Below are 18,773 nucleotides of genomic sequence, written 5' to 3'. Positions count from 1 at the left end.
AAAAAAAAAAAAAAAAAAAAAATTAAAAAAGCTTTTAATTTTATACAAAAAAATGACAAAAGATGGAAAACTCATCTTCAACATCTTCATAACTCAGATGTTACAAGAGGATTTATATAAGTTATGAAGAGTTATAGGTAATTTATTATATGAAGGAGAGGTGTCTGTTAATGTGTATGTATGTATGTGTGTTTGTATGTCTCCCTAAAACTTGAAATCCAAAGTGAATAAGAATGCTTCTGGTACCGTCTTAAAGGACAGGGACTGACATATATGCAAAATTTAAAACAATATTCATTTTCTTTTTTTACCTTATCGACTGCAGAATCTGATGGCGCATTACATAACATACATACATTTCTAAACGATTTAAACATCTGTGCATGTGTGAACCACTTCATGCTAAGTACATAAATTGGTGATATGGTATGACTGTCGCTTTTTTTTTTTTTTTTTTTTTTTTTTGCAACTAAACAAGGTTAAGATATTTTCTGATATTTTTTTGAAAAGGGAATTTGAGATGCTGAAAACACACACACTTATGAAAGTTGTGCGGTTTGTAAAGCACTGAAAATGTTTTTTTTTTTCTTTTTTTTTTTTTAAAATGCGCAAAACTTAATTTTAATTTGAAAAAACTATTTGAAAATCAACATGGTACAATAAGTCCATATACAACAAGGAAATCATTGATATTAAACCCTTTTCATGATTTTATGTATATTTCTTGAAAAGTGAATTTAGGACGTTGAAAATTTTTTTCTTAGTTGTGTTCAAACTCAACTATGTTTCATCTCTTTGTCTTATATGGCCCAGGTAATGCCAGGTAACCTTGCTAGTCTATATATAAAAATTAATGATGTATTTGCATGTGAGTGTAAATGCATTGGCTGTCAATGCAAGCAAATCTCATTTGGAAGGAGTTCTCACCTGTACATATTTTAGCCTGGTCTATATGATTAAGGCTTTTTTTATTATAATTTAAGAAAAACAGTATTTGTCTCTCGCTCCTGGACAGGGTTCAAAAGAGAGTCGCCAACCTGATAGGTCCTGAACTGTCATCTAGGCTTCAACCTCTGTCCCATCGACGAGATGTTGCATCCCTCTGCCTGTTCTACAAATACTTTAATGATGAATGCTCTGACGAACTGCAAACACTTGTACCTCCCCGACGTAACTACCCCCGACAAACCCGACAAGCTACTAAGTCTCATCCCTTTACAGTAGAGATCCCTAGGTGCAAGAAAGCCTTTTACTCCAATAGTTTCTTCCCCAGAACTGCGGGTCTTTGGAACTCCCTTCCAGGATTCTGCTTTCCCAACTGCAATGATATGCAGAAGTTCAAGTGTAATGTTAACAAACATCTTTCTACTCTTCTCCCTTCATAATGACCCCGCTAATTAATTCCCTAATAGTAGCCCCCTGCTTCAAAGTGGCACTGTGCCTTGTTTGGGGTGAAAATTGAATAATAAAAAAAAATAAAATAAAATAAAAAAAATACAGTATTTTCAAGAGCATACATGAATCCTTAACTGGAAAAAAAAAATAGATTATTGAAATACCAAAGTGAGTTGTCCATTACTTCCAACAGTTTTGTCATAAAATTGCATTTCTATCACTTCTCCAGCTTTTTATTTCATGGTGAGCAATAATAGCACATTTTTATTACTGAAATGTTCAAATTATTTATTCCAGTTTGATTGTTTAATGATCAAATCATCCAAGGTATATTCTGAAGATAGTGTTATGTTCTTTGTATAAACAAATAGAGCTTAGATGTTTGAACAATGTTTAAACATTGTAAATTTGCATATTAGCAGCAGCCAAATAGCATAACAATGAGAAGCGGTGACTCATCTAGGTGGTCGAATTTCAATCCTGGCTTAAAGTAGTTGCTAGTCTAGCCACACTGATGAGTTGTGATATAATAAAACAGTACTGTATGTAGATCACTATGTATATATGTTGTTTGGCTGTGTATTTTATTATATATATATATATATATATATAAAGCTGAATGTGTGTGTGTGTGTCTGGTCACAAATAGGCTCCTCTATGGTTGACTATTTTAAAAAACTGATTACATATAATGATAGAAGATGTATCAAGACACAGAAATGGGTATGTTTGATCTGGCAGAACAGTGGTTCATTAAAATTGTGAGGTCTGCGTTCACGCCTGGCCTCCAAAGTATGGAAATAAAAAATTTAAAGAAAACGTTTACAAGGTAAATTTAAAAATTAAAAAAAAAAAAACGTTTACAAGTGTTTCTGATATAGATGTACATAAGAATACTTTGATAAGTATGTTTTAACTTAAATAGGGATGGTATAATAAAATTGTGGGGTCTGTGTTCGCGCCTGGCCTCCATAGAATGGAAATAGGCACAAACTTTAATAAAGACTTTTCATATCTATCTGTAAGTATACTTTGATAATTATGTTTCTGTTTGAAGAAATATGGTATAATAAAATTATGGGGGTGTTCGTTTGCGCCTGACCGCCATAGAATGGAAATATGTCACAAAGTTTAACAAGGTTTCTTAATATAGATCAACAGAATATTGTGATAAGTGTTTCAGTGTGAACAGGTATGGTATAATAAATTATGGGGTTTATCTATTTTTACTTTCACCATATTTTGCTTTGGTTTTGATACCCCCAAATTCAACCCAAATTTACAACCCTTCCTTTTCATAACCTATATATATATATATTAGCAGAAGTACCCGTCGTTGACTGGGTTCAAAAACAGCCTACAGAAAATGGACTCTGATTGATGAAAGTATGATAGGTTATGAACAGGAGGGGGTTGTAAAGAGGTAGGTTTTGATACTCAAAAATTTTACCCTAAGCAAAATATGAAAGTAAAGATAATTTTCACGAGAATATATTTTTTTTTATATAAACTTTGTTTCCATTCGTAGCCAGGAGTGACCAACAAAATGTTTCCTTACAAAGAGAAAATGTTATATATATATAATAATATAAATATACGAGAAATAAATGTTACCATGGTCAATAAAAGTTACTTTTATGGTAGAAAAGTTCATTGGTTTGTATTTTTAAGTAGTTTGTAAAATTTATTTTTTTTTTTTTAATTCACGAACTGGTTTAAAAAACATCAAAATGGCAGCGACTTTGAAATGGAGAGCTCCATTTTCAATTTGAAGGAGAGGCACTTGAGCATTCTGTGTTAACAATTTAAGAGAGTTCCGTCAACGTAAGGAATATTTATAAACATATTTTAATGTTTTCCATTATTTTGTGCTTGAGGAATATTCGATTATGGCATGTTTAGTTAATATAAAAATTAATTTAAGTAGTTATCGCCTCAAATTTCGTTTTAATTTCGGTTCGCTGAAATTATTTCAAGTAAAGAACATTAAAAACTATTTCAAAACAAAAAAAAAACGTGAACTGAACTTTTATTGACTATGGTAACATTTATTTCTTGTATATTTATTTTTTTGGGTAGTCGTTTGTCTTTTCTGCTAAACACTTACTAAATAATATCAACGAAATATCGAAAAACAAAGAAACAAAAACAGTTTTGAAAAATAATGAAGCTTTACTTACTTTAGTAAAATAATCCGAAACAGCAAAATGAGATATTAAAAAAGTAAACACGTAATTACTTTAGTTTTAAAGCAAAGAATCGATATAAATATGAATAAGAAAATGGCGCCTTTTTCAAGCAGAACAGCTTCGTTTCAGTTTTACAGTATTGAACGATATAGTATTGCGCTATCGGATTCAGGGTTATACTATTGTAATGTAAAGAACACGCAGAAAGGGTTGTAATCAACTGAATTCCTTCTAGTACACTGACAAAAAAAAAGCTTAAACAGATATATAAATAAAAATAAAAAGGTTATGTAAATATTTTTAAAAAGATACGTAATCATGTGAGCAGGATTTTTTCCTTCTTTTGACACGATAACAAGTAACGTTCTTATTTTTTATTATTTATCTATTTTCAAAAGAGTGCCACGTGCAAGAATTGTCTGAAGTTCCAACTTTTTTTTTTTTTTGGCTTTCACTTTAATAAGAATGTGAATTTATGAGGTTAATTTATTCGACATAACGATTCAACTCAAAAAGATAAATAAAAGCTAACGTGAATTAAGATTAAAGTTAAGGTGTTATTGTGGACCCTCACCCCTTTTAAAAAACCTTGTTAAACTTTGTGACATATTTACATTCTATGGAGGTCAGACGCGAACGAACACCCCATAGTTTTATTATACCATATTTCTTCAAACTGAAACATAATTATCAAAGTATACTTACGCAAATAGATATGAAAAGTCTTTGTTAAAGTTTGTGCTTATTTCCATGGAGTACAGGCGTGAATGCAGACCCCACAATTTTATTATACCATCCCTATTTAAGTTAAAACATACTTATCAAAGTATTCTTATGTACATCTATATCAAAAACCCTTGTAAACGTTTTCTTTACATTTTTTATTTCCATACTTTGGAGGCCAGGCGTGAACGCAGACCTCACAATTTTTATGAATCACCGTTCTGCCAGATCAAACATACCCATTCCTGATCCTCGATACATCTATCATTATATGTAACCATTTTTTTAAAATAGTCAACCATATAGGAGCCTATTCGTGACCAGACACACACACACGTTCAGCTTTATATTATAGATATATAAAAACAATTTGGTTAGATTTCAAAGCCCAAGATTTTATTCATTTTTTACCAATCTGTTTGTTCATGAGGGTAAAACTGATATTTGTATTCCCCATAATCTCACATTGAATACATCTCCAATTGCAGATTTTTTTTGTGATCACTAGCTACCATGGACAGTAATCTTGTACTTATGACAAGATGGACTTTGGAACCTACCAAAATTTTTATTTATACATGCGTTGTTATACCTTAATCATTGAGCTTCAGATTTTAAAAGATTGAAAAAAACATTCACATGCATATAAATACAAAATGTATGCAAAAGGATACATTTTGTATTTATGTGCGTGTGTGTATATATATATGAGGTAACGTTTAATTTATACTTCCATATTTTTCTACTGGCAACAGGATTAAAAATGGATAAGCAAATGCAATAGCTTCTTCCCCAGGACTTTGGAATTCTCTTCTGATTTCCTGCTTCCCCAACTGTACTGACATCCAGAAATTCAAGTGTAATGTGAACAGACATCTTGCTGCTAAACTCCCTACATAGTACTCCTGGAACTGATGAATTCAAATTGCCAAGAGTCACCAAGTATTATTTTGAACCTATTAATCCATTAAAAAGGCTGACTGGGAAGCCATCAGAGATCTTATTAGAGAGGCCCCATGGGGAAATATTTTTTCTCTTCCTGCTGAACAGTGCACAAATGAGACGACTGAATGGTTCAAAACAGCAATTGAAGCACATGTTCCCATGCGGAAATTTTATAGGAAGCCCCACTCTCCCCAATGGTTTACTTCTACTTGTGCAACTGTCATTGCTCAAAGGCAGCATGCATAGCACAGATTTAACAGTTCAAACAGACAGAAGTATATAGAAGCTAGAAGTAACATTAAGAAAGAAATAGTGACAGCTAAGAGAGAATTTACTGAAACCACTAAAAAACGCATCGAAGCACAAAAATTAGGAACTCATGACTTCTGGAAAATCTACAACAGTGTAGTAAATAATGGGCAATCAACAATTCCCCCACTAACCAACAATCACGAGGTTGTTTGTTCAGCAACTGACAAGGCTAATATGCTTGCCAGACGGTTTGCCTCAAACTCCATACTGAACCCTTCCAACCACCCCCTGCCTAACTTTCCTTTGCAGACAGACACCACGCTAGATGATCTAAAAATCACCCCTGCTCAGGTGCATGCTATCATAAAAAACCTTGACACTTCAAAAGCATGTGGACCTGATCTCATCCCAGCTGTGCTATTAAAAAAGTGCTCGGCCGAAGTAACTCCAGTTCTCTCCAAACTCTACAACAAATGCCTTAATGAATCATGCTTCCTGTGCTGTTGGAAAACTGCTTCTGTGGTACCAGTTTTCAAGAATTCTGGCGAAAGAACTGACCCATCAAATTATCACCCCATTAGCCTCCTCCCACTTTTCGCCAAAATATTTGAGACCATAATTAACCATGCTCTAGTCCGTCACCTCATAGATGCTAAACTTCTCACTGACAAACAATATGGATTTAGACAAGCCCGTTCCACAGCAGACATCCTAACTAATCTCTGAATGTATATACCATTCACTGGACAAAGCGGGGGAGGGCAGAGCAGTAGCTCTAGATATATCTAAGGCTTTTGACAGGGTATGGCATGAGGGTCTCCTCAGGAAAGTTAGATCATATGGTATCACTGGTAGAATATTTAACATAATTAAATCCTTCTTAGATCGAATCTTGTTTTCCCGACTGCTGGAAAACCGCCTCTGTGGTACCAGTCTTCAAGAATTCTGGTGAAAGAACTGACCCACTAAATTATCGCCCCATTAGCCTCCTCCCGCTTTTCGCCAAAATATTTGAGTCCTTAGTTAATCGTCCTAGTCCAGCACCTAACAGCTGCTAAACTCCTGACTGACAAACAATATGGATTCCGGCAAGCCCGTTCAACAGCAGATATCTTAACTGTAGTTTCTGAACGTATATACCATTCATTGGATAAAACAGGGGAGGGTAGAGCGGTGGCCCTTGATATATCTAAGGCTTTTGACAGGGTATGGCACGATGGTCTTCTAAGGAAAGTTAGATCATATGGAATCACTGGAAGAATTCATAACGTAATTAAATCCTTCTTAAGTAATAGAAAAATCAAAGTTGTCCTCGACGGACGGACATCCAAACAATATGACATAAATGCGGGAGTGCCTCAGGGGTCTATCCTTGGACCTCTATTGTTCCTGATATTCATAAACGACCTCCCTGATAATATTGTTTCGGAGATGGGTATATTTGCCGATGACACCACTCTCTATAACAGATATGAGGGGAAAACAAATGAACACATATCCAAGAAAATGGCAGAAACACTAGAGGATGACCTCCAATCCGTAGTGGAATGGGGACAAAAATGGTTGGTCTCATTCAATGCTGCTAAGACTAAGCTTGTTTCCTTCAATAACTACAAGAAACCTTCTCTACCACCAATAGCAATGGCCAAGAACACATTGCCTGAAAGTACTTCTTTTAAACTCCTCGGCCTAACGTTTACAGGGAATATGAACTGGAATAGATACATTGAGAGCATTGCCAAGGCTGCTGCAAGGAAGATTGGCTCCCTCTACCGTGCTAGAAAACTACTTACGCCTGCCAGTATCCTATACCTCTATAAGGCAACCATTCGCCCATGTATGGAATACTGTTGTCACATCTGGGCTGGTGCATCTGCTGCTTGTCTCTCGCTCCTGGACAGGGTTCAAAAAAGAGTCGCCAACCTGATAGGTCCTGAACTGTCATCTAGGCTTCAACCTCTGTCCCATCGATGAGATGTTGCATCCCTCTGCCTGTTCTACAAATACTTTAATGGTGAATGCTCTGACGAACTGCAAACACTTGTACCTCCCCGACGTAACTACCCCCGACAAACCCGACAAGCTACTAAGTCTCATTCCTTTACAGTGGAGATCCCTAGGTGCAAGAAAGCCTTTTACTCCAATAGTTTCTTCCCCAGAACTGCGGGTCTTTGGAACTCCCTTCCGGGATTCTGCTTTCCCAACTGCAATGATATGCAGAAGTTCAAGTGTAATGTTAACAAACATCTTTCTACTCTTCTCCCTTCATAATGACCCCGCTAATTAATTCCCTAATAGTAGCCCCCTGCTTCAAAGTGGCACTGTGCCTTGTTTGGGGTGAAAATTGAATAAAAAAAAAAAAAAAAAAAAAAAAAAAAAAAAGATAAGAGAAAAATCCAGGTTGTCCTCGACGGTCGTACATCTAAACAATATGATATAAATGCAGGAGTGCCTCGGGTCTATCCTTGGACCTCTATTGTTCCTAATATTTATTAATGACCTCCCCGACAAAATTGCCTCTGAGATGGGTATATATGTTGATGACACCACACTATAACAGGCATGACAGGAAAACAAATGAACACATAACTAAAGAAATGACAAAAACACTAGAGGATGACCTCCAATCTGTAGTGGAATGGGGACAAAAATGGATGGTCACATTCAATGCTGCTAAGACTAAACTAGTTTCATTCAATAATTACAAGAAACCTTCTCTGCCACCAATAGCAATGGCCAGTGACTCTCTATCTGAGAGTACATCTTTCAAACTGCTTGGCCTAACGTTCACAGGAAACATGAGTTGGAACAATTACATTGAAAACATTGCCAGGGCCGCTGCGAAGAAGGTAGGCTCTCTCTACCATGCTAGAAAATTACTGACACCTGAAAGTATCCTGTACCTCTATAAGGCCACCATTCGCCCATGTATGGAGTATTGCTGTCATATTTGGGCTGGTGCATCTGCTGCTAGTTTCTCGCTCCTAGACAAGGTTCATAAGAGTCGCAAATCTGATAGGCCCTGAACTGGCATCTAAGCTTCAGCCTCTGTCCCACCGACGAAACGTTGCATCCCTCTGCCTGTTCTACAAGTATTTTAATGGTGAATGCTCTGACGAACTGCAGACACTTGTGCCCCCACGACATAGACACCCTCGACAAACCCGACAGGCAGCTAAATCCCACCCCCACGCAGTAGAGATCCCTAGATGTAAAAGATCTTTCTACTCCAGTAGTTTCTTCCCCAGAACCGCTAGACTCTGGAATTCCGTTCCAGGTCCCTGCTTCCCCAACTGTACTGACATGCAGAAGTTCAAGTATAATGTGAACCGACATCTTGCTGCCCAAATCCCAACATAGTGCCCCAGTAGTTGCTGCCCCTGATAGTAGCTACACCAAAGTGTCAATGTGCCTTGTTTGGGGTGAAAATATAATAAAAAATTTGTTTTTAAATTGTCAATGATTAACTATTAATTAACCATTTGTTGTTGAGGTAGTAGCAGCAGAGATGACACTAACTGGTAGTACTCCTCTTGCTAACACAGTGAAAAAGAATTTAAAAATGATATGATCTAATAATAAGTATATCCGGGTCCTTCCTTCTGCAATAATATTATTGGCTGATTTAAGCCATAAATACCGACTGAGATGTCAAAAGTTGGTTTAATTACAAGGAGTTTGAGTTGATGAAAATTATTCACTCATGAAAAGAACAGAAAAATGAGAAAAAATGCTCAAGATAAAAATAAGTTTTAATATTTTTTATATTTTGAATACTGTTCATATTGTCGCTTAAAGATTTTACTTTTAATAAAATTTTATTTACACATTTTCAGATTTCACTCCTAAAGTAATGAATTTATTTGGCCAGATTGACTCACAATACCAACTGTTTTGTTGTTTACTCCTAAAATCCTAGATATTTTTCATTCAATTCTTTATACATTTTTCCCCCATCTAAAAATAGAACGTTCATTGATACTTACCTTCGTTTTTTAGTTATAAGTAAAATATCATTAAACAAAAATAAATATAAAGGATTTTTGGTCGGCTTCGATCTCTTAAAAATGGTTTTAGTGCCAGCATCAGAGAGGATTTCCGTTACATCTCCTTTCTTTACAAGGTAACGAGAAGCAGAAATGAGAGGAAATTCCTGTAAAGACAAATCAGAAAAACATGAAATGCCAATGATAGAAAAATAAGAGACTAATGAGGGCAATGCATCAATTGAAAACATGCAATATATATTGTTGACTAAATTCTAGATAAGAAAGTGTTTAAATCATATTGAATCACCAGTTTAAAAGCCAGTAATAGACATACTCTACTCATTGGAGCACGACAAAACATTCAGTCAGAAATACTGACAACTACCATCTACGGCAACACTTCAAAGACCATAAACAACTAAGTTCTCTCTGATTGTCTCTCCTCTGAGCTTGATCACGTGGTGCAATGGGGAAAAGGTGACTGGTTAATTTTAATGCAATTAAAACCTAGCTTCTATCTTTCCATCATCAACCCTCTGATCCCTGTCTAGCATCAATTGAAATAAATGGCTCTCATCTTGGGGAGATTCTTTTGACAAGCTTCTGGGTTTGACCTTTACTCCTGATCTGAAATGGAACATGTACATCAAATCCGTTGCCAAGGCTGCTGGAAAAATGGTGGGATTCTACTGCTCCAGTAGATATTTCACTGCTGATCTACCTGTATATGATCCAAGGATGGAGTACTATTGTCACATCTGGGCAGGAGCTGCTAGAAGTAGCTTATCTTACCTTGACAGAGTTCAGAATAGACTTTGTAGCCTAGTGGAATATGTCCTTTTCTCTTCCCTACAACCTCTTTTCCACAGAAGAGTCATTGCGAGCCTGTCTCTGCTTTATCTATTTTCATGGCAAGTGCTCATCTGAACACCAATCTATAATCACTCCTGGCCTGACTTTCATGAAAAACACTCATCTAGCTAAAAACACTATTAATAATTTCCCCCACTCTCTATCTGTGCCTAAACAGACAGATTCCATGAACAAAGCTTCTTTCTTAGAACTGCATGCCTGTGGAACTTTCTTCCATTTTCTGGCTTTCCAACTGACTACAATATGGTTGTCTTCAAGTCCAACGTGAACAAATTCTTGATGAACCATCCCCTTAAGTAATCCAATTTACCAAGTTTCCACTAATAATGATTACATTTTCCTATTGACTACTGTACACTCATTAACCCTTATCCTCAAGTAGCCTCCAGGCTTTGATAAGTGGTGATTCTTTTGTAATAAAAAAAAATAAATAAATAAATATATATGTATATATATATATATATATATTCATACCTTCACTTTAAACTGCAATTGTGATTTTATAGCAATTAATTCTTCCATTCGTTCCATTTGGCGAGCGCCATCATTGCACTGCTTCACAATCTATAGAGAAAAAAAATGTAGAGAACTAGAATTGCCAGCAAATATTTTGTTTGTTTTAATTAAATTATATATTTTTTAAATAGGATGTTTATAAGTTAAATTTACTTATGGCATAATACAATCATTTTATTTTTATATATTTTAACTTTTTAAATGAAAGTTTGAAAAAAGTAACATTTTGTCACCAACACCTTCAAAGTAAATGCTTTCAAATTTCTTACAAATTGCCAAGAGTCACCAAGTATTTTTTAAAACTATTAATCCATTTGTCAATGACTTAACCATTTGTTGTTGAGGCAGCAGAGATGACAATTACTGGTAATACTACTCTTGCTAACACAGTGAAAATTGATAAATGATATGATCTAATAAATAGGTACATCCAGGTTTTTCCTTCTGCAATAATATTAGCTGATTAAGCCATAAATAGCAGCTTAGAGAGATGTTAAGGTACACAAGTCTCATGCTACAAACTCTGTGTCTACGATACTCATCCATATTGCGACATAACAGATTTATTACTCAAACTGAAGCAAGACTGCTCAGCTACTTCAAACAATACATGTCACTTCCTAGGGATCATATCAGTAGAGACAAAGAATTTGAAAAACCCACATATCAGTAACAACTCTGGATTTGAAATGGACTTATAAATTAGAAAAAGAGTTTGAGAAAGAAAGTTGGAAAGGTTTATTGGTACTTAAAGAAAACTTTTTCTCTCTAGTTTTTTTTTTTACTTAACAAGGAATGTGAAAAAAAGACTAATTCTTACAGAAAGCAAGAACTTGGCTTTTTTTCTCATGTTGTACATAAAAAGGTTATTGTCTACAAAATTACGTTTTTTGTGGATACATTAAAAAAAAAAATGGAACAGAGTTCATAACTAATTACATCAAGCCACTTTACAACAAAAACCATTCCAACAACGACTGGAACAAGCAAGAACCATTCCAACAACGACTGGAACAAGCAAGAACCATTCCAACAACGACTGGAACAAGCAAGAACCATTCCAACAACGACTGGAACAAGCAAGAACCATTCCAACAACGACTGGAACAAGCAAGAACCATTCCAACAACGACTGGAACAAGCAAGAACCATTCCAACAACGACTGGAACAAGCAAGAACCATTCCAACAACGACTGGAACAAGCAAGAACCATTCCAACAACGACTGGAACAAGCAAGAACCATTCCAACAACGACTGGAACAAGCAAGAACCATTCCAACAACGACTGGAACAAGCAAGAACCATTCCAACAACGACTGGAACAAGCAAGAACCATTCCAACAACGACTGGAACAAGCAAGAACCATTCCAACAACGACTGGAACAAGCAAGAACCATTCCAACAACGACTGGAACAAGCAAGAACCATTCCAACATTAATGAGATTTGAAACGTTATTCAAAACAGGCAAAAGAAAATAAATCACTTCTGAAAGATGTATTGTCTAGAACCACAAAATCAACAGGCTTGAGTTTTTTTTCAGCTGAAAGAATCTCCAATCGTCTATCAGAATTTAAATACAAGCCAGATATTAATTCAACGTTTCTAACAGTTTCATAGGTTTGAAACCATATTTATGAAAAGATGTGAACACTGGTTGAGCGAAGAAAATATTAAACTATTGTTACAAAAGTTAGGAACAGAAGAGAATACGAAATATGAATTTAATTCTTAAAAATTGGAGATAATGTCATTTAGTGAAACAGTAGAAATTTTATCGCAGATTTGATATTTCATATGCGATATACTTAAATATTGCAAAAGTTTGCATTGTCTGATGAAACGGACAAGTAAAAAGAAAATTATAGTTAAAAGTGACTAATAAAATAAAAAATGGTAAAAGAAAGTATGTTAATATAAAAAATGGCCAAAATTGTTTCTTGACTTGTGGAGTGATATATATATATATATATATATATATATATATATATATGTGTGTGTGTGTGTGTTTTGAGAAAAATAGAAAAACCGAATGAAATTATTAAAATAATCAACATTTCGTCCTTATTTCTGAGGATATCTTCAGGATATTGAAGTAAAAATGCAAGAAAAGGAAAAGTCATAGATCATACGAAAAAGAGAAACAGTTTTTGAATCCTACCTATATCGGGAAGGACAAAATACACACACATGTTTGTTCTTCCCGATATAGGTAGGATTCAAAAACTGTTTCTCTTTTTCGTATGATCTATGACTTTTTCTTTTCTTGCATTTTTACTTCAATATCCTGAAGATGTCCTCTGAAATAAGGACGAAATGTTGATTATTTTAATAATTTCATTCGGTTTTTCTATTTTTCTCAAAACATAACGTAAACCTCCACTGGTATTTTTATTTTTTATACATATATATATATATATATATAAAAATGAACAAACATAGAAAAAATAGGTTGTCTACATTAACGAACACAAAAGATTGCTAGAGGAACATAAGGTACAAAATTTAAGTTCAAAGGAGAACTGAATTGAAACATTTCATTCATGAAAAAATCTCCTAGAGTGGAAGTACATGTACTTCTTCGTTCACAAAATCTTTTTGGATCAAATTTGATTGTGTCGTTCAACTTATTCTTTGTGTAACAAAGTTAGTATTGTTGATAAAAATAAAATAAAACAAACAGAAAAATTCATTATGGACTTGAAAAGCGATTTCCCTCACATTTTTTCAGAAGGACGCCATTTGTGCACAAAAACAGAAGTTAATTTTGAATTCAAAGAAAATGTTAAACCCAATTTTAAATCCAAAAGAAACGTACCATTTTTACACTAGATACAATAAATTAGGAATTAGAAAAGTTGGAAAAAGAAAAAAATGCTGTAATTTCAAAAGTCGATTACTATCTTATGGTTGAATGGTAACTGCTACGGAACACTTGTGATAATGTTGTTACTATGGAAATGAATAAATGGACAAAACATGTATTGCAATGTAGACAGATTTTGTGAGTTTTGCCCTTACCTTGTTGATTGCTGATCGAGCGAGTACAGCAGATTTGTACCGGTCAGAAGTTGAATCCAGCCGATGACATACGGAATCTATAAGTAGTGGGATACGGGTAATACGCTGCATGGGTAGCAGTAAGAATGTTTTCATTGGCAAACGTTGGCAGACATCATTTCGTTCTATTTCCTTCAGAGCACTTACAAATTCAACTCGTTTACTGGAAGAATAAAATACATACAGGTATTTATGAAAAAAAAAAAAAAAAAAAAATGTACCTGTGTGGAGTTGTAAGTATATTAGTAAACACCATAAAACACATGTAAATTAGATAGCAAAATATGTCTTATTTCCATATTATCCATGAGAATATCTAAATAAAGAGACTTAGTTATGTATGAAAACTTTAACAGATTTGCTGTAGAAAAAAATCATTTTTTAATTGATACTAAAAAAAAAAAAAAAATCAATAACCTGAACACCAACACTTTAGTTCTCTAACTGTTCTTTAAATATATATATAAATATATATATTCTTGTTAACCAGTGTGATATTTATTACCAATACGGATTTGACGACTCTGAAGCTGAAATATACTATTACTTCTATTAATTATCCTTTTAATACTTAATTCAAGGAGTGAGTAGTGTGTGTCAGACTATTCTCCAAGGAATTATCTCCTTTGGAGTAATATAGTATCTGTTCTATCATGATGCCTTTCTAGGCCGATATTAATTTTACTGTTAAAATGATAAAATAATTCTAATAAAACAAAACTAAACCAGTTAAGCTATTTTAACATGACAAAATTTTCTAGCATAATAAAGGGTGAGAAAAAAAAGTAAATACTTACAGTAGTTTCGTGTACATCCTTTCTTGATAAGACATATTTGTACAGTATCGAATGTATACATTGAATGTGCCATGTTGTACATGTTTGGTGATAATGTCACAAATGTCATGGATCAATGGAGACATTTTCCACCGAGCTTCCAAATCAGCAAGCAGCCTAGATAAAAGAATTTAAAAATGGAAACGAATGATAGAAAATTATTCTTCATCTTGAAATGATGTAAGCGTCAAAAAAAAGATTTGCATTATTTTTAAATTACTTTTAATTCACACCAAATAAGGCATATTGCCACTGGAGCTTAAGGAGTTACTGTGATAGAGATCAGATTATATAAATCTGCAATGGAAAAATTACAAATATTTAAAAAAAAAAAAAAAAAACGTTTTATTTTCAAGTACATTTTGTTGTGTGCACATTTATAATTTTTTTTTTCTAAATAAAACTAAACAGACCTTTTTTTAATAGTAAAACTTTCTAAATATATCCGTTTTTAAAATAAAAAACTGAAGACAAAGTTGTAAATGTATGTGCGATTTGTGATTCAACCAGAAGTAAAAGTTAAAAATCAAAAATAAAATGAAAATTTAAAAAATAAAACAAATTTTGGCAAAATGTGTTTCTGGTTATTACTCATTCTGGGGTGCTTAAATATGGTACTCTATCGGCTAAAAGGGTTATGTAAACAGATTAGAAACTGTTGACTAACAATGTGTGTTAAATATTATGTTACAATGTTTGAGCACTATTGTTACGTTGTGGTCCTTTGGTTATGATCACAGCGTAGTATCCGTGTTATATTGTGGCAGGCAGTGCCAAAGGTCAGAACGATTATGATTAATTGTTCAATTATTTAGGTTAAAAAAAAATATTCAGAAAAATGTTTTAAAGGAAAAGAATGTTAGTTAAAATATTTATGTTAAGGCTCAAGGAAAAAAATTATGAATAGAAGAAAAGCATAAACAAAACTAGTTTAGAATTTGGTTTAGTAAACAATGATGCGACTTTTGTGAAAAACAAGATTGTCCACTGACTAATGTAAGAGACATATAAGCCAGGAGAAATCAGTGGTTATGCCTATGTAAAAAAAAAAAAAAAAAAAAAAGTAAACAATGATGTGGCTTATGTGACAAACAAGATTGTCCACTCTGACTGATGTAAGAGACACATAAGCCAGGAGAAATCAGGATTAGGAGTTAGTCTATAATGGGAAGTCGAAGAGACGAGTTGTGCAGTTAGCTAGCCACTGGGTTAGTGAGTGGACAAAAGTTGTCTGTGGTTCGATGGAAGCATCTACGGACCAACTAAGGAAGATGTAAGGGAGAAGATTAAGAGCTGCAAACTGTGAGACGTGGAACATTTGAAAATGAAGATCTGGAAATGATAACTCAATGTTTTGGGTGTTCCATTCAAACAAGATGCTTTCATTTCAGTGGCCTCCTGCTAGAGGAGAGGGAGACAATGAATAAGGTATGTGATCTGTCGGGTGTTAAGCATATAAAGGTGTTATTTGTCATTGTTAAAGACTGTCTATTTGTTGTCCCATTCGTTATTGTCATGAATATGTGAAAACATCCACATAACAGATTAACACATACAGATACAGACACCCCATATACAAAGAAAACTGTCCTTATAATTCTAACCACTAGACGATACACGGGCATCGATTACAGAAACATATACCTTATATACACTTGACATACATAGACAGTTATATATAAACCCGATAATATAATTAAAAGAAGCTTTAGATTCTCATTGCATTTTATTCCTGTCATGTTTCAACATCAAATTGCTTATTATAAGCATATCCATGCGTTAGTCTCTCTTTTACCAATTAACTTATCTCCTGTATCTCCTATAGAAATTACTACTCCAGAAACATACTCGGAGCCAAAACTAATTCCAAATAAAATGTTAATTTGTGTCTGGTATTACGTACCATCACATGTGGGCTGATAGCTCAGATGATGCACAGTTTTTTTTTTTTTTTTTTTAAATGTAAGAACATGTTCTTCGAATGCCCCTCCATTCTAGAGTGGGTAGCATTTTTGTGCTGTTGAGATCTCTTGGCTTAGGGGAAGATTCCATTAATAGTTGAGTCCAAATATTTAATTAACTGAACCTTAATATCTACTCCAAAGTTGAATACAAAAGTTTAAAAATGAAAGAAAATGAAAAAAAATGAAAAAAAAAAAAAAAAATGAAAAATGAACAAAATGAAAAAATGAACAAAATTTTTTTCATAAAAAAAAAAATTAAAATGATAGAAAAATATAAAAACAATGAAAAAAAAACTTTCATTTTCATTTCTTCACTTTTTATGAAAAAAAAAAACAAAGTGTAAGATAACAGTGGAATGAAATAATAAAGTGATAAACTAACTTTTCACTGGTTTCACGCACTGCACCAATGTTGGAAAAGAGTTCATGTCTTTCTTGTCGACTTAAAACACTTTTCTCAGATTTATCCGAAAACTGTGGACTGAAGAGAAATGTATTCATCAAAATGTTTAAGCTTTTCAGGTAAGAAGCTTCCGAGGTGATGATTTCAAATATTGCCTGGAAGAAGGAAAAAACATTTAAAAGAAAAAATTACTTGATCAACTATAGTATGCATGGTGATTGTTTCTATTGTTTTCATCAAACAGATACAAAGTTATCTATCATGGAGGTCTACATTCATGCTTGACACTCATGAAAAGGAAATTATTTATAAACATAAAAATTGTGTATTATTTGCACTGCTGTTTTCATCTTTACTGTTTTTCTCATGTTTCAGCCAATGTAACCTCAAATCTTTAGGTGTATCATGTTGAACTCTGGAATCTTTCTATTGAACTCAGGAATTTTTAATGGAACCTTTTAATCCACAGTGGTAGATATTCTATTAGTCATGACTGGATAGAAATCTTAATTCTTAATTGTATTCTTAGTATTGCCTACAGTGACAACTGAACCTTCAACCCCTAGAAGATTGTTGCTTAAAACTAAATTTTACTTATGCCACTCATACTTATGAGAATAACACTGAAAATGAGAACAGTCCAAATAATCCAAATAATTAAATAACATTAACAAACATTTCAAGTAACCAAATATTTAATAGTTTGCATTGGTAATCATTATGCTAGTCTGTAAATCAGAATTTTTACAAGTCAAAAAGAAAACGTTTGACTTAGAAATGTGATTTTTTATTAAATGATAATCAATTATTTTTTAATTTATTGTTATAAAATCCAATATAGTATAAAGATTTTTTTAAACAATTTTCTGACTGTTTATTATTTCTATTGAAGAAACTAAATGAATAAAAATGAAAGTCTCTTACCTCTTGGCATTTTCTTTCAGAATCTGTTATTGTATCCAAAATATTAGAATTTTTCACCTATTGAAATATAAAGCGATGATGGTATTGTTAAAAAAATTCCTACAACACTCAAAGACGAAAAAATAAAATTGCTACTCCTATAATTAAGTAGATTATAAAAGTTATGACAATTCTAATTTTAAATATAACCAAGCTCTGAAAATAGATGTGTATTCTTATTGTTTGCATATGGATAAACATTGCTAAGTAATTATAATATTTAAAATTTTAATTATGTAATAAATTTTATCTACAAATTATAATATGAAAGTTCTGTTTAACATAACCTGTTAACCATTGAGCTTATTTTATTTGCAATATTTAAACATATCATGGCAGAGTCATAAGATCTAATTTTTTAATAAATACATTCTGTATATCCCAGGAATATTTTGACTTTACTTTTCAAAAAAAATTTTTTATTCCATTTTCACCCCAAATAAGGCACAGCGCCACTGATGTAGGGGGCTACTATCAAGGACAGAAATTGAAGGGATACTATGTAGGGAGTTGAGCAGCAAGATGTCTGTTCATATTGCACTTGAACTTGTGCATGTCAGTAGTCAGGGAAGCAGGAATCTGGAAGAGAATTCCAAAGTCTAGCAGTTCTGGGGAAGAAACTATTGGAGTAGAAGGCTTTCTTACATCTAGGGATCTCTACTG

At 33.4% G+C, this 18,773-nt stretch overlaps 1 protein-coding gene across 3 annotated transcripts in view; it reads right to left on the bottom strand.

Moving 5' to 3' along the window:
- LOC145291179 (uncharacterized) overlaps window positions 1-18,773 on the bottom strand; it is a 315,627-nt gene that overhangs the window by 29,105 nt on the left and 267,749 nt on the right. For all 3 annotated transcript variants that reach the window (XM_080136747.1, XM_080136757.1, XM_080136763.1), the window contains exons 12-17: window positions 18,072-18,128; window positions 17,127-17,302; window positions 14,742-14,897; window positions 13,906-14,107; window positions 10,841-10,930; window positions 9,491-9,657 (exon numbers count right to left, since the gene is read on the bottom strand). In XM_080136747.1, coding sequence (XP_079992873.1) covers window positions 9,491-9,657; window positions 10,841-10,930; window positions 13,906-14,107; window positions 14,742-14,897; window positions 17,127-17,302; window positions 18,072-18,128 — 848 coding nt within the window. The remainder of the gene's footprint in view (window positions 1-9,490; window positions 9,658-10,840; window positions 10,931-13,905; window positions 14,108-14,741; window positions 14,898-17,126; window positions 17,303-18,071; window positions 18,129-18,773) is intronic.

This window comes from Euprymna scolopes, chromosome 2 (assembly GCF_053919585.1).
Source record: "Euprymna scolopes isolate OS-2025 chromosome 2, ASM5391958v1, whole genome shotgun sequence".
Classification (NCBI taxonomy): Eukaryota; Metazoa; Mollusca; class Cephalopoda; order Sepiida; family Sepiolidae; genus Euprymna; species Euprymna scolopes.
The sequence above is the reverse complement of the archived record's forward strand: the minus strand, read 5'-3'. Positions and strand labels throughout refer to the sequence as shown.